This window comes from Pongo pygmaeus, chromosome X (genome assembly GCF_028885625.2).
Source record: "Pongo pygmaeus isolate AG05252 chromosome X, NHGRI_mPonPyg2-v2.0_pri, whole genome shotgun sequence".
In the NCBI taxonomy this organism is placed as follows: domain Eukaryota; kingdom Metazoa; phylum Chordata; class Mammalia; order Primates; family Hominidae; genus Pongo; species Pongo pygmaeus.
The window spans coordinates 24,589,187-24,613,289 of record NC_072396.2 but is presented as its reverse complement, the minus strand read 5'-3'; the positions used below and the strand labels follow the sequence as shown (position 1 = coordinate 24,613,289).

The 24,103-nt window shown below is 42.0% G+C and overlaps 1 protein-coding gene across 2 annotated transcripts; it reads right to left on the bottom strand.

Moving 5' to 3' along the window:
- Positions 1-367: 367 nt before the first annotated feature.
- Positions 368-23,813, bottom strand: EIF2S3 (eukaryotic translation initiation factor 2 subunit gamma). 2 transcript variants are annotated; one of them, XR_010125334.1, is made up of 12 exons: positions 23,401-23,674; positions 22,748-22,811; positions 20,843-20,970; positions 20,637-20,758; positions 18,209-18,303; positions 15,807-15,965; positions 14,036-14,170; positions 12,280-12,374; positions 10,279-10,423; positions 6,605-6,774; positions 3,926-5,234; positions 368-1,610 (listed from the first exon to the last, which is right to left on the bottom strand). XR_010125334.1 is itself a non-coding variant. In XM_054471749.2 (12 exons), exons 1-12 carry the CDS (start codon positions 23,467-23,469, stop codon positions 1,547-1,549), a joined length of 1,419 nt encoding a protein of 472 aa, XP_054327724.1. In that variant the 5' UTR covers positions 23,470-23,813; the 3' UTR covers positions 368-1,546. The 2 variants fall into 2 exon arrangements, 1 of the variants encoding a protein (XP_054327724.1); XM_054471749.2 differs by having other exon boundaries at positions 5,062-5,234; positions 23,401-23,813.
- Between the last annotated feature and the right edge of the window lie 290 nt (positions 23,814-24,103).

The window sequence follows — 24,103 nt, the reverse complement described above, 5'->3', positions numbered from 1 at the left end:
AACATAAAGAAAAATAAGCCGGGCAGAGTGGCTCACGCCTGTAATCCCAGCACTTTGGAAGGCAGAGGCGGGCGGATCACCTGAGGTTAGGAGTTCAAGACCAGCCTGGGCAACATGGTGAAACCCCATCTCTACTAAAAATACAAAAATTAGCCAGGTACGGTGGCAAGTGCCTGTAACATCAGCTACATGGGAGGCTGAAGCACGAGAATCCCTTGAACCAGGGAGGCAGAGGTTGCAGTGAGCCAAGATCGTGCCACTGTACTCTAGCCTAGGTGACAGAGTGAGCCTCCGTCTCAAAAAAAAGGAAAAGCACGCGAAGTATAGGGACATGGGGAATAAGTTAAAAATCAAAAGGACTCACTCATTGCTTTCTAACATCTTTTACTTCTTGACCTTTTGAAACATCCAAAAATTAGTAGTATTATAATCTATGTCACAATCATAATATAACAGTTAAGAAAAAACATAAAATGAAGGCCTAGAAAGATCTTTGTTACTCATCTAGAATTATTTGGTATAACAGTATTTTCCAGTGGAGGAAGACTATTGGATTTCAGGCATAAAACAATGCAGAAAAAAATCTCAAGGCATCACAGGGAGAGGGAGATAACTTCTGACTATGGTTTCCCGTGTTTCAGGCCAGGAAGAGCAAGGGGAGAAAAATATTTGTCCCTGGGAATAAGTAATCATGCTCTAAAGGACAACTTCATTCTAACACATTCATTTCCTTTTCATGCAAAATTTCAAAGATAAAGCAACATAAAATATGGGGCCAAATAAAAGGGAGAAGGTCTTCAAGGAGAATTTGTGCCTTTTAAGTTTTTACTGGTACAACAGTCTTTCAGCCTGGAGGTACTCAAAGACGAATCATGAAAAAGAAAAAAAACTTTATTTCAAACAGGTTCAGTGATATATGTGTGTGCTACAGCAAAGGCTGGTTGTGGCAAAGTTTCATTTCAAACTGTATGATGTGGGCTGGGCAAGGTGGCTCACGCCTGTAATCCCAGCACTTTGTGAGGCCGAGGTGGGCTGATCACCCTGAGGTCAGGAGAGACCGGCCTAGCCAACATGCTGAAACCCCATCTCTACTAATAATACAAAAATTAGCCAAGTGTGGTGGCGCGCACCTGTAATCTCAGCTACTCGGGAGGCTGAGGCAGGAGAATCGCTTGAACCCGGGAGGCGGAGGTTGCAGATCACGCCACTGCACTCCAGCCTGGGTGACAGAGCCAGACTCAAAAACAAAACAAAATAAAACAAACAAAAAAACAAAACTGCATGATGTATAATTTTGACATTATGTGGGAATGCTTAACTTCTGCCAAAATGTAGATTCAATCCAACATTATGCCAATTTTTATATTAATTGTAGTCCCTAAGTTTTCATAACCAAAAAAAAAAAGAGAATAACCTTACAGTTACCTACTAAGGTAACGAACTGTGAAATCAATTCCCCAATATTGCTTTGAAAATAAACCCCTTGGTTGTTAAGAGGAATTCCAACTTCCAAATCCATCCGAATGTATTATTTAACCGGTATTCTTCAGTCATCATCTACTGTTGGCTTGATTGTCACTCCTCTTCTTATCTGACCCCAACCAATTAAACTGCAAAATGAAAATAAAAGAAATCATAAATCTTACATCCATTTCACTCTCATTACCACACAATCGTATGATAAATTTTACCTGCTTATCTTCTGAATTCAAATTTGTTCCCAAAGCCTGCTCCTCCATAAAGAAAGCCCACACTATATTCTTAGATTCTTTTTTATTCTTGTTTTTGTGTGTTTTTTTTGAGACAGTCTCACTCTGTCACCCAGTCTGGAGTGCGGTGGTACGATCTTGGCTCACTGCAACCTCCGGCTCCTGGGTTCAAACAATTCTCATGCCTCAGCCTCCCGAGTAGCTGGGACTACAGGCATGCGCCACCATGCCCGGCTAATTTTTTGGTATTTTTAGTAGAGATGGGGTTTCGCTAATGTTGGCCAGGCTGGTTGCGAACTCCTGGCCTCAAGTGATTCGCCCACCTCGGCCTCACAAAGTGCTGGGCTTACAGGCATGAGCCATCGTGCCCAGCCTGAAAGTTTACTGCTTAAATCTATTTCAAAATACACTGGAAGTCGTGTGTCTGTAATAGCAAAAAGATATAATCACAAAAGACAGTAAAATCAAAAGGGCATAAGTCACCACAAATAATTATTTACTTAAGAGACAACAAAAATTTAACTTTCTAAATTACAGGGCAAAAATTCAGATAAATCTCCTGGACAAGTGATGAGACCATCGTGGGCACAGTAGCATGGAAGCCTTAATAAAGGAAACAGGGCTGGGCGGGGTGGCTCATGTCTGTAATCCCAACACTTTGAGAGGCTGAGGTGGGAGGATGGCTTGAGGCCAGGAGTTTGAGATCATGCTGGGCAACACAGTGAGACCAAGTGTCTACAAAAAAATTAGCTGGTCACGGTGGTGTGAGCCAATAGTCCTAGCTACTTAGACACTGAGGCTGCAGTGAGCTATGATCATGTCACTAAACTCCAGTCTGGTCAATAGAGAGACCCTGCCTCTAAAAAATATAAAATAAATAATTAAGGAAGTAGATAGTGGGCAGGGGTGATGTGAATAATTATGGGGACAGTCAGGGCACAAAACAGTCTAGTTTAGAGGGTTTATGTAAGACAATGCAGAAGGAAAGCTTAAATGGGTTGAAGCAGGTTTCCAGAAAAGTCCCAAATATCAAAAAGTAGTGAGAAGACTCTAGAAATTATTAAACACAGCATGATGAAAATGTTTTAAGAAGACTAATTTTGACCAAGTTAAGAGGCAAACTAGGGGTCTTTCACACTAACTGTGAAGTGTAAAGTGATGGTGGTATGGACTGTGATGAGGTGACAAGGAATGGAAAGCAAGGGGCAAACTCAATAACCTGGGAAAGAGCAAAAAGTCAGGAGCCAAGAATGTGTGTATGCTTCCTGGCTCTATGCTCTCAAAAGACCTAGAAGCAATAGCACCCTAAGAGCCATGAGCACACCTGAACACTCAGCTTTTCATTTGTAAGAGAAATGGCCAGTTCTAAAACTGGAACAGAGAAGGTACAAGATGAGTCTGGAAGATTTTGTGCCAGAAAATAAGGAAATGTTCCAAAAAAAGAAGAAAGAGGTCAGGCGTGGTGGCTCATGCCTGTAATCCCAGCACTTTGGGAGGCCAAGGAGGGCGGATCACCTGAGGTCGGGGGTTCAAGACCAGGCTGGCCAACGTGGTGAAACCCTGCCTCTACTGAAAATACAAAAATTAGCTGGGCGTGGTGGCGCGTGCCTGTAGTCCCAGCTACTCGGGAGGCTGAGGCAGGAGAATCGCTTGAACCTGGGAGGCAGAGGTTGCAGTGAGCTGAGATCATGCCACTGCATTCCACCCTGGCGACAGAGCAAGACTCCGTCTCAAAAAAAAAAAAAAAAGAAGAAGAAGAAAAAAAAATGATGAGTACATGTCAAAAGGACACAAGAGCCAGCCTGAAGGACCTCCGCTGGCCAAACGTTGAACAATGCACATCAAAATAAAGGAAGACAGTGATGGATCATAACATGTTGAATAAAATAGGACTCCATGAGTCCATATTATAACTAGAGAGGGAAATAAATAATGGCAAAGAAAGAATGCCAAATGATAAATGTGGGGTGGTAGAGTTGAGGGAGGATACTGAGACCTGCAGAGGTGCTATGATTTTGTAATCATTATAGTCAAGTTCGATTCAGGCAAGAATCATCAGTGGATGCTACATCCAGGGGTGTGGGATTCGATGAGCAGCAGGCTATTTGTACTGGCTAAAAAGATCTCCCTACAGATTGCTTATTAGTTGCAAGGGTAGAGAGTAACTACACAGCAGAGAAGCTGGACAACATCTTGACTACATAGTCAAAACTAACCTTAACAAAGAGGAGCAGTCAGATATCACGTGCCTCTAGCTGTCATTCCTGAAAAGGAGACTTCACGGTGTATTTAAGTTAAGAATATATAACCTAAATCTAATGTTAGGCTTCCGAACGATAAGAAAAACCCAAATTGAGGAATATTCTATAAAGTAACTAGCTTGTATTCTTCAGAACTGTTAATGTCAATTAACACAAAGGCTGAAAAAGCTCCAGATTAAAGATCAAAGAGACATGAAATTCAATGCAATTCAAGATTCTAAACAGGAGGAACATAAAGTACATTATTGGGACAAGCAATAAAACTGAAACATGCACTGTAGATTTCAGTATTTTGCCAATGTTAAATTTCTAAGTGGTTATATAAGAATATCCTTTTTTGATGGGAAATATACACTGAAGTATCAAGAGATCAAGAAGCATAACATATATAGCCTACCCTCAAATGGTTCAGAAAAAAACTTATATATGTAAATAAATCTGTATGTGTGTTTGTCAATCTAGGAAAAAGCTATACAGGAGTTTTCTGTAAAATTCTTACAATTTTTCTATTAAGTGTGAAATGATTTCCAAAGCCAATGACAATAGAAATACCGAACCCAAATTCATTCGGTTTTGCATAGGTTGTGTCTAACAGGAAGAGAAGCCAATCACAGTATTTGGACTAAAATATCGGACTATAGTCAAGGTTATAGTTTTTTTTGAGACGGAGTCTCGCTCTGTCGCCCAGGCTGGAGTGCAGTGGCACCATCTCGGCTCACTGCAAGCTCCGACTCCCAGGTTCACGCCATTCTCCTGCCTCAGCCTCCCAAGTAGCTGGGACTACAGGCGCCCGCCACCACGCCCGGCTAATTTTTTGTATTTTTTAGTAGAGACAGGGTTTCACCGTGTTAGCCAGGATGGTCTTGATCTCCTGACCTCATGATCCACCCGCCTTGGCCTCCCAAAGTGCTGGGATTACAGGCGTGAGCCACCGCACCCGGCCGAATTATAGTTTTCAAAGTCATCCAAATAAATAGTTGAGACTGAAAGCCACAGTAACTGTTGTCCTCAAGGAAGAGTGTGTGCTTTTTTTTTCTGTACAAGACTGTGCCTTTTTTTAATTAGACAGTGGCAAAGACTAACAAACTTACCGCCAGTGTTTTTCAACTCTTCGGCTAAGGGCAATTTTTTCTCCTACCTCTGTGCACACTGGATTGGTCAAAACAATTTTACCCAAATCGGCCTTGACAGCACTAACTCTCCCTCCTGTCGACAGGGATCCTATGTTCACCATGAGCACTTCATTCTTAGACAGCTTTTGAACCTAGAAAAATAAATTAGGGAAAAATAAACCCCAAAATCAAGAAAATGCTTTCCAAATGTAAGTAAGAATTTACCAAATACTATTGGGAAATACGTCAATCACAAAAGAAAAAAAAATCTATAGAAATTTCATTGTAAAGGAATTTGAACTATATATAGTATAGTTTATTTGGCACCCACTGAATTTACACAAGATCCACCTTTAAAAAAATACGGTAGTAACCATACCAGAGAACCTCTTAAAATTCTGAAGCAGTTACCTAGTACAAATGAGGTACAAAATTTCCCAAAGAGGGGAGCAGGGAGGACTATGGCTATATAAGAGTTAATATGGGCCAGGCGCGGTGGCACATGCCTGTAATCGCAGCACATTGGGAGGTCGAGGAGGGCAGATCACCTGAGGGGCGGGGTGGGGAAGAATGATAGCTTATTTTCCTCAATCTTTGCCAACACTAGGTGTCAGCAATTTCCCATCTCTGCCAACCTAATCTGGGACATTTTTTAAAAATCATGAAGCTGGGCGCAGTGGATCACACCAGTAATCCCAGCACTTTCAGAGGCTGGGGTGGGCAGATTGCTTAAGCCCAGGAGTTGGAGATCAGCCTGGGTAACGCGGCAAAACTCCGTCTCTACAAAAAATACAAAATTAGCCAGGCGTGGTGACCCACACCTGTAGTCCCAGCAACTCAGGAGGTTAAGGTGGGAGGATGGCTTGAGCTGGGAGATTGAGGCTGCTGTGAGTCGAGATCGCACCACTGCACTCCAGCCTGGGCAACAGAGCAAGACTCTGTCTCAAAATAAACAACAAAAAAAATATGGATTTTAGGAATATCATATCTTTGTCATAAATGGCTAATACTTTTCCCTGTTTATTAAGTTTCTTTCTTAAACTGACTGCCATATAGTTCTCAATTTTGGCCAGACGCAGTGGCTCATGCCTGTAATCTCAGCACTTTGGGAGGCCGAGGCGAGCAGATCACCTGAGGTCAGGAGGTCAAGACCAGCCTGGCTAACATATAGTGAAACCCCATCTCTACTAAAAAATACAAAAATTAGCTGTGCGTGCTGGTGCGTGCCTGTAGTCCCATATACTTGGGAAACCGAGGCAAGAGAATTGCTTGAACCCAGGAGGTGGAGGTTGCCGTGAGCCGAGATCGCGCCACTGTACTCCAGCCTGGGCAAGAGTGAGAGACTCCATCTCTAAATAAAAAAAAAAAAAAAAAAAACCCTCAATTTTGGGGAGGTCAAATTTATTTACCTTTTCTTTTTTTCTTAATTTCACGTTACCTGTAAAGCAATAAAGCTCAACACTGGTTTAACACTCCCATTTGTCACTTTTTTAGAAACAGGAATTTTTTAAAAAGCATTTACCTTTGCTGCTTTCTTGTCTCCTTCAGTGCGTACACCTAGAAGCCGTCTAAGCAGGAAATAGGAAATTTCCAATTCTGTGAATATCTCAGGTAAAGCTCCGACTGCACCAAGTACTTGCCCCACCATTCTGTCAGCCCGGCACAAAGTGGGGTCAATTTTTGTTCCAACTCCTAATATAAAAATAAGATGTATATAGCTCAATTTTTTATTTCCTAAAACACCTATAAAGTGAATTAGTTGGCCAAGTGCACTGGCTCACACCTGTAATCCCAGCACTTTGGGAGGCCGAGGCAGGTGGATGCCTGACCTCAGGAGTTAAAGACCAGCCTGGACAACACAGTGAAACCTTGTCTCTATTAAAATACAAAAAATTAGCCAGGCATGGCGGCGTGCACCTGTAGTCCCAGCTACTCGGGAGGCTGAGGCAGGAGAATCACTTGAACCCAGGAGGCAGAGGTTGTAGTGAGCCAAGATCGCACCACTGCACTCCAACCTGGGTGACAGAGTGAGACTCTGTCTCCAAAAAAAAAAAAAAAAAAAAAAAGTGAATTAGATACCCCAAAGCCATATAAGCACAGCATATACCTACACACTTTCATACTTTTATTTTTATACTCACATAATAGCTATATCGGTACAAGAAAATACCTGTTTTATCTAGACAAACAGAAATATACACTCATGAGATGACTGGGCAAATGAGAACAGAACGATTCTCTTGATTTAAATTCTAAACAAAGGGTTTAGAAATCTGATTTTCTAGGATTGATGGCTTGGCTGAGAACTTAATGCAGGAGATGGTAAGTATTACTGACCTGGTCTTGAAAACAATAAATTCTAAACAAAGGGCAAATAGAGATAATAAGTGAACTCAAAATGAGTCTGAATATCCTTAACAAAGACTGAAAGAATACAAAATTCAAAATGAGTAGTTTGCAGAATACTTACATGCCATTTCTCCCCTGAAAGACTGATTGAAAAGATAGTTAAAGACTACATATGGGCCAGGCGCAGTGGCTCACGCTTATAATCCCAGCACTTGGGGAGGCCCAAGTTGGAGAATTACCTAAGGTCAGGAGTTCAAGACCAGCCTAGCCAAAATGGCAAAACCCAATCTCTACTAAAAATACAACAGCTGGGCGTGGTGGCAGACACCTGTAATCCCAGCTACTCGAGAGGCTAACGCAGGAGAATCACTTGAACCTGGGAGGAGAATCACTTGAACCTGGGAGGCAGAGGTTGCAGTGAGCCGAGATCGTGCCACTGCACTCCAGACTGGGCGACAGAGTGAGACTCTCATAAAAAAAAAAAAAAAACAACACTACATATGATTCCTGGGATCTACTTCAAAATATTCTAGCTGTGTCTTGAGGGGAGTAGGGGAAAGAAGATATATAGATGGAGCAAGATTGATTGGGAAAACTTTTTTTTGCTGCTGTTGTTGAGACACAGTCTCTCTCTGTCGCCCAGGCTGGAGTGCAGTGGTGTGATCTCAGCTCACTGTGACCTAGGATTACAGGCATGTGCCACCACACCTGACTAAATTTTTTTTTTTTTTTTTTGTATTTTTAGTAGAGACAGGGTTTTTCGAACTCCTGACCTCAGGTGATCCGTCCACCTCGGCCTCCCGAAGTGCTGGGAATACAGACATGAGCCACCACGCCCAGCCAAGACTGGTAAAACATTAATAATTGCTGAAGCTGAGTGATGACTCTATGGGGGTTATCATTACAGTATTCTCTCCTATGTTTAAAGAGTTCCTTAGGCCAAGTACAGTGGCTCACGCCTGTAATCCCAGTATTTTGGGAGGCCAAGGAGGGCAGATCACTTAAGACCAGAAGTTCGAGACCAGCCTGGCCAACATGGCGAAACCCGGTCTCTACTAAAAATACAAAAACTAGCTGGCTGTGGTGGTATGTGCCTATAGTTCCAGCTACTCGGGAGGCTGAGGCAGGAGAATTAACTGAACACAGCATGATGAAAATGTTTTAAGAAAACATTTTCTTAAAATGCAGCTAGCCGAGATAACACTACTGCACTCCAGCCTGGGTGGCAGAATGAGACTCTGCCTCAAAAAAAAAAAAAAAATTTAAAAAGTTCCTTAAGTTAAATTTTTAAAAAGTTTCCAGATTTCCCTTGTTTACCACACACATGCATACAAAGGATAAAATGATAGATGGAACCACAGGCACACACCACCAAACCCAGCTAATTTTACTATTTTATTGGAGAAATGGCATCTCACGGTTTCCTAGGCTGGTCTCAAACTCCTGGTCTCAAGCAATCTTCCCACCTCCGCTTCCCAAAGCACTGGAATTATGAGCATGAGCCACCATACCCAACCTGGTAAATTCATTTTTTCTTTTCTTCTTGTTTTTTTTTGAGACAGAGTGTTACTCTGTCACCCAGGCTGGAGTGCACTGGTGTGAACTCGGCTCACCCTCTGCCTCCTGGGTTCAAGCGATTCTCATGCCTCAGCCTCCCGAGTAGCCGGGATTGCAGGCGTGGGCCACCACACCCAGCTTACTTTTGTATTTTTAGTAGAGACAGGGTTTTACCACATTGCCCAGGCTGGTCTCAAACTCCTGAGCTCAAGCGATCCACCCACCTCAGCCTCCCAAATTGCTGGGATCACAGGCATGAGACACTGTGCCCAGCCAACCTGGTAAACTCTTTTTCATTTTTTTGTTTTCTTTTATTTCCTTTTTAAAATTTTCAACCAGAGACACAACTTATTTGGTGAAGAATTAACTGTTTCTTTACCAAACATTTTCTTCTTTAATCTAAAGGTACAACACCCTTCTAATTCTCACTGAATCTTTCATTTTTCTGGGTATTGAGTAATACACTAAGTTGTAAGGGACTAGAAAAGTTTTTAAATCACTTCAGTAATTGCTACACAAAGAAATTTATTTTCTTTTATTTCTACCTCATTGGAAATATGACCTGACATCATTCAACTGACATTTGTAGGTAATTTTCCATTTGCAAAATATACATAAAAAGAACCATGGCCGGGCACGGTGGTTCATGCCTGTAATCCTAGCACTTTGAAAGGCCGAGGCAGGGAACTGCCTGAGCTCAGGAGTTCGAGACCAGCCTGGGCAACACGGTGAAACCCCGTCTCTACTAAAATACAAAAATCTTAGCTGGGCCTGGTGGCATGTGCCTGTAGTCCCAGCTACTCGGGAGGCTGAGGCAGAAGAATTGCTCTTGAACCTGGGAGGCGGAGGTTGCAGTGAGCCAAGATTGCACCACTGCACTCCAGCCTGGAGGACACAGCAAGCGAGACTCCATCTCCCAAAAAAAAAAAAAAAAAAAAAAAAAAAAAAAAAGGCAACCATTATCTAGCACAAAAATCGTGTTAACAAAAACATAAGTGTAGGTAAATATCTTACATGATAAGTCATCAAATTTATTTTTTTATATTGCTAAAAAGGAGTTACTCTGTATTTGACCAAAATGTATCCTTTGTGTTTAAAAATAATTTTTACAAACCCATGAAACCATCTTATAACCTAAAACAAGAGCTTAACCACATGATTGTTCCCACCCCACTCTATTATTAAAATACCCAATTAAAAATCTGTAATATGTCCCTTTTGGTAATCCATCCCCCATGAAAAGTACCACAAATCGCCACAAATTAAAAGAGATGAGAAAAAAATCCTTACCAATAAGACCGCCTGGAGCAGCATATTGCAGATCATTATGCTCCGCAAAAAGTGATACAATTTTGGAAAAGATTGGTTTACACATGAGTTTTCCTTCACTATCTTTGGAAACAATACCAGGTCTTACTTCTATCTCCTGGCCCACCTGTAAACATATAATTAGTAATTAGAATTACTGTGTTACACAAAATTATCATTTACCTATCAAAAGTTCCAACAGCGACTGGGTGCAGTGGCTCACGTGTGTAACTCTAGCATTTTGGGAGGCCGAGGCGGGTGGATCACCTGAGGTCAGGAGTTCGAGACCAGCCCAGCCAACATAGCGAAACCCCGTCTCTACTAAAAACACAAAAATTAGCCAGGTGTGGTGGCACGCGCCTGTAATCCCTGCTACTCAGGAGGCTGCAGCAGAATTGCTAGAACGTGGGAGGCAGAGGTTGCAGTGAACCGAGATCGCACCACTGCACTCCAGCCTGGGTGACAGAGAGAGACTCTGTCTCAAAAATAAAATAAAATAAAATAATAATAAAGTTCCAACAGGAAGACCATAAAACTGAAAAGGCAATCATTCCTGTATTTCAAAGATCATTATTCTTTAAAAAAAAAAAAAAGATGTGAACGAGACTGTCAAAACCAGAACCATCCAACTGTTGTTAACTACCCACCACACAAGTCTATTACCACATCAAATGTGCTCCATACTTACAAGTCTATAAATTTTCAAGTCAGACACATTCAAAAGACATAACAGAAAACAAAGAAATATAGCTGGGCGTGGTGGCTTATGCCTGTAATCCCAGCACTTTGGGAGGCTGAGGCAGGCAGATCACCTGAGGTCAGGAGTTAAGAGACCAGCCTGGCCAATATGGCGAAACCCCGTCTCTACCAAAAAAATTAGCCGGGCGAGGTTGTGAGTGCCTGTAGTCCCAGCAAGTCGAGAGGCTGTGTGGCAGGAGAATCATCACCTGAACCCAGGAGGTGGAGGTTGCAGTGAGTCAAGATCATGCCACTGCACTCAAAAAACAAAACAAAAAAAAACTATTATCAGAGCATGTAAATTAGTATAGCTACCATGGAGAACAGTATGGAGGTTCCTCGAAAACCTGAAAATAGAGCTACCATATGATCCATCAATTTCACTAGTGGGTATACATTCAACAGAAAGGGAAGCAATATATCAAAGAGGTATCTGCACTCCCATGTTTACTGCAGCACAGTTCACAATAGCCAAATATGGAATCAACCTAAGTGCCCATGAACAGATGAATGGATAAAGAAAATGCAGTATATACGCCGGGCAAGTGGCTCACACCTGTAATCCCAACACTTTGGGAGGCCGAGGCAGGTGGATCACTTGAGGTAAGGAGTTCAAGACCAGCCTGGGCAACATGGTGAAACCCTGTCTTTACTAAAAATACAAAAATTAGCTGGGCATGGTAGCGGGCGCCTGTAGTTCCAGCTACTTGGGAGGTTGGGGCAGGGAGAATCGCTTGAACCCGGGAGGTGAAGGTTGCAGTGAGCCAAGATCGCTCCAGCTTGGGAACAGCAAGACTCCGCCTCAAAAAAAAAAAAGAAAAGAAAAGAAAAGCAATGGCAGCATATATATACAATGGAGTATTATGCAGCCATAAAAAAAAAATTCTGCCATTTGCAGCAGCACATCTAGAATTGGAGGCCATTTTGTTAAGTAAAATAAGCCAGGCACAAAAAGACAAATATCACACATTCTTACTCATCTGTATATGTGGGAGCTAAAAAGGTGGATCTCATGAAGGTAGATTGTGGATTCAGAGGTCTAGAATGGTAGGAGGAGTGAAGTTTGAAGAGAGAAAAAAAGAATATTAAAAAAGAGAACTCTACATCAAATACCAGAAACCATGGAAAAAATTTTATTTTTCAATTTGGATTGTCCACACTTTTTTTCCTGATTAAGACAAGGATAAAACAAACAAACAACAACAAAAAAACCCCCAAAATCACAACAACCAAAACCCATTTTACCTTTAATACTCCTTTTAGGATACTACCACCAGCTACACCTCCCTTAAGGTCATCAACTTCACAGCCAGGTTTGTTGACATCAAAAGATCTAATAACTAAAATAAAACAAATTAAAGTCAGTTCTGTTAATTTTAACTTTAGAAGAAATATTATTTTCCATGTTAATGTTTCTAAAATAGCGGCCATTTGAGATTTATACCAAAGGGGTGCCTTTTTAACAAAATCTATTATTATTCCAATGATTATGCAGTCTTACTTATGATGGAAAAAATGAAAGTAACTTAAGTTTATTAACAAGTGGCGTATATGGTATACCAGTATTATAGAGCATCATGCAGCTATTAATAATGTTAGAGCTATATGTATGATCTGGAGGGATGACCCTCATATACTGTTAAGAAAAGTTATAAAAATTACATGCATAATATAATCCCACTTCCATAAAGAAAAATAAAATAATCAATGTCTGTATATGGATTTTTTTTCCCTCTATCATAGAAGCTGGAGTGCAGTGGCACAATCATAGCTCATTGCAGCCTCAAATTCCTGGGCTCAATCTTCCTGCCTCAGCCTACCGAGTAGCTCAGACTACAGGTACACACCACTGCACCCAGCTGTAATATTTTATTTTTTGTAGAAATGGGGTCTTTCTTTGATGCCCAGGATGGTCCTGAACTCCTAGCCTCAAGCAATCCTCCCACCTCAGCGTCAGCCTCCCAAAGTGCTGGGATTACAGGTGAAAGCCACCATGCCCAGCCTGTGTATATGTTTATACATGATGATATGAACAAAGAGAAAAGTGTGGGAATAATGGACACCAAATGTTAACTTTGCTGACTTTAGGGCTTAAGAACTAGAACTTGAAGACAGAGAGATTATGGACATTTTCTTTATATACCTCTATAACTCCTGTAAGAACAATTCAGCTTTATAACTATAAAACACTAGGACTACATGACCGGCACTTCGGAGAATATTTCCTACTAAACACCAGGAGCCCGGATGAAGGCCAGAGGAGCTCAAATGTCTGTTTCGAGAAGGCTACTACAACCCCGTGTAGGAACCACAAGCCTAGGTGATCAAATTATACCAGTTATCAGTTCTTCGTTAATTGAACAACAAAATCATCTGTAAATGTTTTAGTCAGGAAGTTCTAACACCCTAAAACATTATGATTCCACAGAGAATACTGTATTACTCCATCTTGATCATGTACCATATATTGAGCACAGAAAGGGTAACAGTTGTTTTTGGTTTTTTTTGAGACGCAGTTTCACTCTTGTTGCCCAGGCTGGAGTACAATGGCACGATCTCAGCTCATTGCAACCTCTGCTTCCCGGGTTCACACCATTCTCCTGCCTCAGCTTCCCGAGTAGCTGGGATTACAGGCACCTGCCACCATGCCCAGTTAATTTTTTATATGTTTAGTACAGACAGGGTTTCACCACGTTGGTCAGGCTGGTCTCAAACTCCTGAACTCAGGTGATCCACCCACCTCGGCCCCCCAAAGTATTGGGATTATAGGCGTGAGCCACTGCACCCGGCTTAGGTTAACAGTTCTTATTGTGTTCAGGACTCTGTCCCTCATTCAGTAATACAATCTAGCACTGCCAATACAATCTCAGAATTGATTTCAAAAAAACTGTATGAATTATCACCTCTGCAGAAAGAAGAAATATTAATAAACATCCTTGAAGAGGAATCACCAATGTGGAAAAGATCAGATTAAGAGTTAAAGGCAAATCCTATCACTTACCAATAAGCCGGGGCTCTGAAGTAAAGTCTCTTGGGGGTACTGGAATTTTCTTTACTATGTACTCACAAACAACTTCAATATTGTATTTCAGCTGAGCCGAAATTGGAATAATGGGAGCTCCCTCTGCTACTGTACCTATATGACAAAATTCAGAAAGATCAAAATTATTCAGTTTTGTAAAATTTATTCTATGTATCTGTTACATAAAACAATTAAGATTACTATAATAAAATAGATGCCTAAACCCCATATAAATGTCAGCAACAAGTGGAAAGTGGATAATTCTGTTTAGAAAGATGGCAATATTCTGTTTGTTTTTACTCCAGAAAATGAATACTAATCCCTGTAAGGGAAAATTTGTTACATTAGTAGACATACTTAATATTAGTACAATTATAAACTTATTTAAATAAATAAAATACTAACATTCCTGTGAAAGAGCACTCTACTAGTTGAAAAGATTTCTAACAACATGTAATTAATCTCCCAATAAATGTCAAGATAAAATTACAGACTCTGCTAATCAAAGACTGCTGGCACATATACTTTTAATTTAATTTTTTTTTTTTGAGATAGGGTCTCGCTTTGTCACCCAGGCTAGACTGTAGTGGCATAATCACGGCTTGCTGCAACCTCCACTTCCCAGGCTCAAGTGATCCTCCCACTTCAGCCCCCTACATAATAGCTGGGACCACAGGTGTGTGCCACCAAGCCCAGCTAATTTTTTGTATTGACAGAGTTTTACCACGTGACCCAGGTTGGTCTTGAACCCCTGGATTCAAGTGATCCACCCCCTCGGCCTCCTAAAGTCTTGGTATTACAAGTGTGAGCTACCACGCCCAACCATATATATTTGCTACGTATTAATTATATGTCAAACAAGCTAGTCAAAGAAATAGACCAAACACAATTAGACTTTAATCAAAATCACTTATTACTTTTCATGATGACAGAACTGAGTTCATAAGAAATTAACCTAACAAGAAAAACAAGACTGAGAGAGAAAATGTCAACAATAAGATATATTCACGTCTCCTCTGAAATGAAAAACATTATGCTATTACAGAAGGGACACTCTAGAGATTTATTATTTATTTATTTGAGACGAAGTTTCGCTCTTGTTGCCCAGGCTGGAGTGCAATGGCGTGATCTCGGCTCACCGCAACCTCCGCCCCCCAAGTTCAAGCGATTCTCCTGCCTCAGCCTCCCAAGTAGCTGGGATTACAGGCATGTGCCACCACACCCTGCTAATTTTGTATTTTTATTAGAGATGGGGTTTGTCCATGTTGGTCAGGCTGGTCTCAAACTCCCGACCTCAGATGATCCACCTGCCTCGGCCTCCCAAAGTGCTGGGATTACAGGCGTGAGCCACAGTGCCCGGCCGACACTCTAGAGATTAAATAATCACTGTCACTTCCAAATCTGAAAGCTGTTCAGTAACAAATACTGTAAGACAAGGTTTTTAAAAATTATTTTATTCATTTTACTATCACTGAGATTTTTTTTTAATCTGATTGATAAAGTTTCCAGAAAACAACCCCAGTTCTAACTTGCTGCCAGTAAAAATATACTTTAGTATATTAAATTCAGAATCACAGATTTCATTAGTTATATCAGGTTGCTAACAAGCAATAGGTAGGGCAATAAGGCTTAAGACTCATAAGTTTACCTTGTTTTAGATAATATATTAAAAGTTAATTTAACATCTGGTATCCAGAGTAAATGCCTCTCAAAGTGATTCATAGATTTATTACATATTATGGCTTCTTACCTTGGACAAATGCAAGGATCTGCTCGTATTGTTCTTTAGCCTGACTTTCTTTTACCAAATCAATTTTATTTTGTAGAATCAAAATATGCTTCAGTTTCATGATCTCTATAGCAGCCAGGTGTTCAGATGTCTGAGGCTGAGGGCAAGATTCATTACCAGCTAGTTGATGAAGAATAAAAAAGATGCTTATAAGAATAGCTGGAAATATCCAGAATAGGCAGGCAAATCCATAAAGAGACAAAGCAGATTATTGGTTGCGAGGGGCTGGGGGAAGAAAACAGGTGGACTGACGCTTCATGGGCATGGGGTTTCCTTTTGCGGTGATACAAAAGTTCTGATACAAAAGTTTTGGAACTAGATAGTGGTGAAACGACAACCACTATGTTGTAGAAAATTGTCAATGTGCTTAATGCCACTAAATTGTACACTTTAAATACATAAAATGTACATTTTATGAGTCTCTTTTGCCACCCACTCCCTCCCCCAAAAAAAGTTGGCATCTACTAAAGGAGACTTCTGAATGTTCTAACCCTAATCAAGGAAGATATTATTGCCAGCTATCCACCTTTTGGCCCTGCTTCATCCTCTGTTGCCTGCATTCACTGGAACCTCCCAATTGTGTGGCTCCCAATCCTGGTCCTAAGCAAGAAGCTTAAAATCAGCAAGTTTGGCTTTTCTCAGAGTCTGCACTCAGCTTTTGCTCAGGTATGAGGTATAGCCCTCTAACTCTCTCCAGTCTTAGAAATGTTCTGGCCCAGCCGAACTCCTGAGAAGTAGAGAGTAATTAAAAGGGAAAGGCACTTAATACTGTCTATGAATTTTTACTAATATCAGAGGCTACTCTTCAACCGAGGAAGGGAAGAATGCTAATGTGAAGAAAACCAACAGCGTATTATAAAGAAATAGGCATGTTTTGTTGAGCACTCTAATGATCAACCTCCTCAAGTCATGATGTTCAAGTGTCCTGACTGTACCAACATGGCATGCTTTAAAACTAAAAAAAATTTTTTTTTTGAGACTGAGTCTCACTCTGTCTCTGTCACCCAGGTGGAGTGCAGTGGCGTCACCTCAGCTCACTGCAACCTCCGCCTCCCAGGTTCAAGCGATTCTCCTGCCTCAGCCTCCTGAGTAGCTGTGATTACAGGTGTGCCCCACCACACCCGGCTAATTTTCGTATTTTTAATAGAGGCAGGGTTTCACCATGTTGGCCAGACTGGTCTCAAACTCCTGACACCTCAAGTAATCCACCTGCCTTGGCCTCCCAAAGTGCAGGGATTACAGGTGTGAGCCACCGCACCCAGTTTTTTGTTGTTTTTTTTTTTTTTAAGACTGAGTCTCCTTCTGTTGCCCAGGCTGGCGTGCAATGGCTCGATCTCGGCTCACTGCAACATCTGCCTCCCAGGTTCAAGCGATTCTTGTGCCTCAGCCTCCCAAGTAGCTGAGATTACAGGCATGCGCCACCAAGCCTGGCTAATTTTTTGTAGTTTTTAGTAGAGACAGGGTTTCGCCCTGTTGGCCAGGCTGGTCTTGAAGTCCTGACCTCAAGTGATCCGCCTGCTTGGCCTCCCGAAGTGCTGGGATTACAGGCATGAGCCACCATGCCTAGTCACTTTTTTTGTTTTTTTTTTTTTTGAGATGTAGTTTCACTCTTGTTGCCCAGACTGGAGTGCAATGGCGCAATCTTGGCTCACCGCAACCTCTGCCTCCTGGGTTCAAGAGATTCTCCTGAGTAGATGGGATTACAAGCATGCGCCACCACGCCCGGCTAATTTTGTATTTTTAGTAGAGAGGGGGTTTCTCCATGTTGGTCAGGCTGGTCTCAAACTCCTGACCTCAGGTGATCCGCCGACCTCAGCCTCCCAAAGTGCTGGGATTACAGGTGTGAGCCACCGCACCAGGAGCTTTTAAAAAATTTTACCCCATAGTAATGAAATCTCTCAACAGCTAACATAAGAAACAAAGCATACGCTACCCTTCAAAACTCCACTTATTCCTAGACTTCAGCACGTATTATGAATGGTATTTGTTCTTAAATACTTCCACAGCAGACAGTTCAGATATACACACACACACAAACCATAACACAAATAGTTTTATACATACATTTAAAACTAAATAAATCACCTCATGTGATTTAAATGAGAAAAATGAACTATTGACTTTTTTTCTTTTTCTCAAATGCTACCACAAGAATTCTCACAAGCTATCAGCCCCAAGTCTATCTTTTTGAGTATTTTGTGATAGCTGATAGGTAGGAAAGTCATCCTGGATGGCATGTTAGTTCCCATTCATGTCACCCTTAGGTAATAGATATGGTCCTTAAAGGCCTTAGTTCCCCTTTAAATATTTCATCTTGGATTTGTTCCACATTGATTTGTCCAAACCAATTGTGAGGTATTTACCTATCAACAGAAGAGCTGCATCCATCACTGCTGCACCGTTCAGCATAGTAGCCATCAAAATATCGTGGCCAGGACAGTCAACAAAGGAAACATGTCTAACGATTGAGAAATAACAATCAGTCTTAACATCAATCACTACTTAAACATGCTAGTTTTAGATTTTTTAAAGTTAAATCAACTTAGGAAATAATCTTATTGCTATAAAATGGTTACAGGGCTTGGCGTTTCTAGAACTTGGAAATAAGTTCACCAGCTGATGAAAACCACTGCAGATTACAAAGCAAATTAGTTATGTGCAGAATGGAAGATAAACTCCAAAATCCAATGAAAATGAATATGGTATAGAATAATGGTGGAGAGTATATACTGAGAATGTCATTGATTTGAAAAATGACTTATAAAAACCACGTTAACAGAATGAGAATTTGAAAAAACAATTTTCTGGCTGGGCGCAATGGCTCACACCTGTAATCCCAGCACTTTGGGAGGCCGAGGCAGGTGGATCACCTGAGGTCAGGAGTTTGAGACCAGCCTGACCAACGTGGTGAAACCCAGTCTCTAATAAAAATACAAAATTAACTGCATGTAGCTGGTGCATGCCTGTAATCCCAGCTACTTGGGAGGCTGAGGCAGGAGAATTGTTTGAACCCAGGAGGTGGAGGTTGCAATGCGCCAAGATAGCACCATTGCACTCCAGCCTGGGCAACAAGAGTGAAACTCCGTCTCAAAAAAAAAAAGGAAAAAAAAAACAATTTTCCAAAAATACCTCTAGCACCTTGAAAAACTAGAATTGCCCATTTGAAACAGAGATGGCCGCACTTTTAACAAAACTATGGTATTCATTCAGAGTCACAATTGGTTTTTTTAATCGTATGCTCACACTGTCATGATCTAAAACAGAGGTCAGCCCTTAGGCCAAATCTGGCCCACCACCATACCTATTTACACACGTATTGTCTATATTTGCTTCTGTAATAGAAGAACAGAAGCAACAGAAACTCTATGGCTTGCAAAGCTGAAAATATTTACTACCTAGCCCTTTGTGGAAAAAGTTTGCTGATCCCCTATTAAGGGCGAGGACTACAGTGAGACAAGTGCAAAATTTAAGAGACTGCCAAAAAACTCAGTAATCAAGGAAAATGGCTGGGCATGGAGGCTCATGCCTGTAATCCCAGCACTTTGGGAGGCTGAGGCGGGCAGATCACTTGAGGCCAGGAGTTCGAGACCAGCCTGTACAACATGGCAAAAGCCCGCCTCTACTAAAAATATAAAAACTAGGCCGGGCACAGTGGCTCACGCCTGTAATCCCAACACTTTGGGAGGCCGAGGCGGACGGATCACAAGGTCAAGAGATCGAGATCATCCCGGCCAACATGGTAAAACCCCGTCTCTACCACTGCACTCCAGCCTGGCGACACAGCAAGACTCCGTCTCAAAAATAAATAAATAAATAAATAAATAAATAAAAACAAAAACCAGCTGGGCATGGGGGCTCACACCTGTAATCCCAGCTACTCAGGAGGCTGAGGCAGGAGAATTGCTTGAACCCAGAAAGTGGAAGTTGCAGTGAGCCAAGATCGCGCCACTGCATTCCAACCTGGGCAACAGAGACTGTCTCAAAAAAAAAAAAAGAAAGAAAAGAAAAAGAAAGAAAAATATATGCATTCAGTATTTTTAAAAAGTCAAAATTAATACAAAAAATCAATCATAAACAAAATACAATGCCATGCTGAGCCAAAGCAAAAGGGGAAAAAAATTCAGTAATACTGAGTCTGCCTTTATTTAAAATTCTGATTTCTGTTTATCACATTTTTTGAATTTCAAAAAAATACTGCATTAAAATATGTATTCTAATTACTGAGTTTTCTGGCATACCTGCCACCGCCAGGCCCACTTACATTTTGGGCTTGAGGTGAAGGCCTCACTTGTCTCTCCCTGGTCCCAGCCCTGCCCCAATCTAAACATTCCTTGTAGGGCATCTCCAATCCCCATAAACATCACTAGACAGATGTCAGTATCCTGATAAAAAAACAGGTATGCAATCATATTCAGAAAATAGATGGGGAACAAGTTCAAGTGTTTTAGAGAAGTAATTAGAAATGGCTCTGTTCTCTTCTATTTAACATACAGAAACAGCACTGTTTAAAAGAAATTCAGGAAGCCTAGAAAAAGAATCCCTTTAATCCAATGAGTTGTTTTTCTATTTTGTTTAAGTGATACTTTTAGTTTGGAGAAATTGCATGTAAGTATTTTAACTTAGGTTGAGATGCTTGACTTTTCAGATTTGCCGTAAAAACATAAAACAATGGAAAAACAACAAAACCAATTAGCAATTAGGTTCATTGTTTAATACCTCAATATTTCAAAAAGCACAAAACAGAAGACAATAAAATACAAAGTGTAGTGTTTTTAGCAAAAGAGAGGTCACCTGACTAATTTGAAGTTCCCTTTGGTCCCTGGAATGTCTGTAGGAAACTCATCAGGTGTACTGCTCCCACAAGATCTATAACATTCTGGCCGAGGGCAACTTGGGTCATCAAGCTTATAAATCTAAAATTTCAATAAAAAAAGACTTTGATTTGTTATCTGCACAACAATTCAAGTCAGTTTCTCGTTCCACAGTACACAGCTTACCTTAGCATTAGCATATCCAAGCTTGATTGTAATATTTCTTTCTAGTTCATTTTTGAACCTGACAGTATGAACTCCAGAAATAGCTTTGACGACTGTGGATTTCCCATGAGCTACATGACCAATTGTACCTACAGACAAAGTTCAAAAAATTAATTCATGTGTATTTAATTACATACCAAATATTTTTTCAAATAGTGTTAAGAGTAGAAAGCCCAAAGCCAGCTGGACACGGTGGCTCACGCCAGTAATCCCAGCACTTTGGGAGGCCGAGGTGGGTGGATCACAAGATCAAGAGAGCGAGACCATCCTGGCCAACATGGTGAAACCCCATCTCTACTAAAAATACAAAAATTAGCTGGGCGTGGTGGCGCATGCCTGTGGTCCCAGCTACTAGGGAGGCTGAGGCAGAAGAATCACTTGAGGCAGAAGAATCACTTGAGGCAGAAGAATCACTTGAACCCAGGAGGTGGAGGCTGCAGTGAGCCGAGCTGCACTCCAGCCTGGCAAGAGAATGAGACTGCGTCGCAAATAAATAAATAAATAAATAAATAAATAAAATAAAGCCAAAGCCATAACTTGCTGTAAATATCAACATAAAACCAACAGTGACTTCAATTTTTCCTCCTCCATACCCCTTCCTACTAGAAATGTGTTCTCATATAGGACTTAAGAGAAACTTCCATGTAACTAACAGCTTTACTTAAAAAATATACTCTGGGACAGACGGTCTCCTGCTGCTGCCCACGCTGGAATGCAATGCCCTGATCACAGCTCACTGCAACCTCAACCACCTGGGCTCGAGCAATCCTCCCACCTCGGCCTCCTTAGTACCTGGGACTGCAGGCATGCACCACCACGCACAGCTAATTTTTTGTATTTTTTGTAGAGGTGGGGTTTGGCCACGTTGCCCAGGCGGGTCTCCAACTCCTGGGCTCAAGCAATCCACCTGCCTTGGCCTCCCAAAGGGCTGGGATTACAAGCATAAGCCACTGCACCCGGCCAGAACTTTATATATTAAGGAAACTTCCAGCATTTCCAGATTAAAGTAAACAGGTATGATGGGCCCTGACACAACAAAAAGGGATCTGTGAACAAACAAGGAAACAACCTAAGTTTAACTGCAACATGTTCCGTTGATCAAATTATTGGATCAATATATGCCCAGTAATTCGCTTTAACTGGTATAGTCTTAGCATAGGTTGTTCGGAGGTTAGGTTATGCTCCAAGGTCACCTCAACCAAAATTTTTAACGCAGGGGCAGTAGTTCAAGGCCTGTAGGCTTATTTGGGCTTTGTTTGCATTAATAAATTAAAGCTCCAGACTGTAATACTGTAACTTTAATAGCCTCATGGTGGAGTCTTACTTTTTAACTAGGTTAAAAACTAGTCTTACTTTTTAACTTACTTCTGTACTTTTTAACTTACTTTTGCACAAACCGTGCTGCTTGTACAAACTCAAAATGTCCAAAATTTACACTCAGTCAACGTAACTTCTCCTCTAAAGTTCTAGGTGCCAATTAAGAAAAAAAAACCCTCTACTTAATCACAGCTTGTACATCAAATAAAACTTTCATAAATTCTGCCCTTGAAATAATCCTGTGTGGCAAGTACAGCCACATTTTTCACCACTTTCTTAAACTTCTGCTATGTATGACTACATACCGCCTTATGCTATTAAACTTTTCTTATGTCTCCATTTTTTCTTCTTACCAAGTCTGTAAGCTAGACATGGGCAGCATTCTTTGTGCTCCCCCCGCACCGCAAATCTAGCAGATGCTTTATTCACAAGGACTCAATATCTATTTCTTGAATATCTGAATCCTCATACTATTCAAGTAATCACACAAAAAGTGAGGTTAAAATTAACTCTTGGAGATCAAGGTTAGGTCTCTTAAGTTACTCTTACCTATGTTAATTGTGGCTTGCCTGCTGATAACTTCGTGTGAAAGTGGCGTCAACTTGGTAACATCCTGCAATGAAATATATTTTAAAACACTGCACGTAAAACAGTGCAGGAAGGAAATGAGAACTTTTCCTTTGACTTTACCTTTGCTATCTACATCTTGCCACCATCTGCACAGCTTTCCACTACTTCTAAAGCTCCTTTCCCCTATCAGTAACTTTGTACTCCTATGGCTGGGAAGCTGTAAGAGCCCTTCATCATTACACAACAGACTACACCTCCACTCAACTATTAGGGGATATCTGGAAGTCAGAGGTCCCCCCAATCTTGGGAACATTAGCACTAAAAGTAATGCAGACAGGACACCCCCGTCCCAGACGTTCAGAGGCTGCAACTATGACAATCAACATCAAGACTTTCCAACCGAACCCTCCAGAAGCTAGAAGTCCCACGACCGTACACCCCTGCGCTCAGATCGTGGACTGGCCTGGGTACAGGCGGCGCGAGCATGGCTTAGGGCGCCAAGTTCCAGGTCTCCCTCCTGACCCGGGCTCCTGACCCATGCTCCCGACACTGACTAGTCCCAATGCCACCGGGAGGCTCGGTCATCTCCATTCCTGAGCTCACTCTGCATCCTCCCCAAGCAAAAACCTCACCAAGGTGGTGAGATCCTGACGCGAAAGATGCGGCTGCCCTAGAGTCACTCCAGCTTCTCCGCCCGCCATGTTGCCAAAAGAGGAAGGAAGTCACCCCAGCTGCCGCCTGATCGTCTGCAGGGGTCCTAGTGCGGGGCGGGGAAGCGGAGGCGGGAAGGCCGACTAGGGGCTCAGGATGGCCGGTGCAGCAGCGGCCTCACTGCTTGGACTTCTCTCCGCTTGAATCTGCACAGTGCCTGTCGGTAGGCTTAGTGGAAAACACGGCGCAAAGTTGCTGGAGCTATTCGTCGCAGACCTGGTAGATATTTGTGCAGGCAATACTAAGGGCAGCCACCAAACTCCCGCCCCCCCCACCCCTCGGCCCATGCGAGGCGGGTGATGCAACCCGGCGCGCGCGCTGGCCTGGGAGAGACCATTTCCGTTTCCTGTGGAGTTTCCCGAAACCTGGGAATCGGCTAGGGTGTGGGAACAGAAAAGAGGGAGTGTCTTCCCCGCCCTTTTTTTTTTTTTGAATATCGATTTCTGTAATTTAATAAGGCGAGATCGGCTCGGGGTTGGCGCCCACCTATGACGGGGCTCTTGGCTGGGAGAAGGCCGCGTGCTGAGCCCCGGCGGGAGGCGGGGCGGGCGCCCCCGCGCGGAAGTTTGGTGAAGGGGTCCGAGGGGCAGGGCTAGCAAAATCAAAGTCCCTAGCTTGTTCCCA

Bases quoted from the DNA above. Each gene is read 5' to 3' on its own strand.
- EIF2S3 (XM_054471749.2), bottom strand. From the start codon at position 23,469: ATGGCGGGCGGAGAAGCTGGAGTGACTCTAGGGCAGCCGCATCTTTCG. The intron at 14,171-15,806 runs GTAAGAAGCCAT...TTTGTCATATAG, and splicing joins GATCCTTGCATTTGTCCAAG to GTACAGTAGCAGAGGGAGCT. The intron at 6,775-10,278 runs GTAAGGATTTTT...TTTTTATATTAG, and splicing joins TGCTCCAGGCGGTCTTATTG to GAGTTGGAACAAAAATTGAC.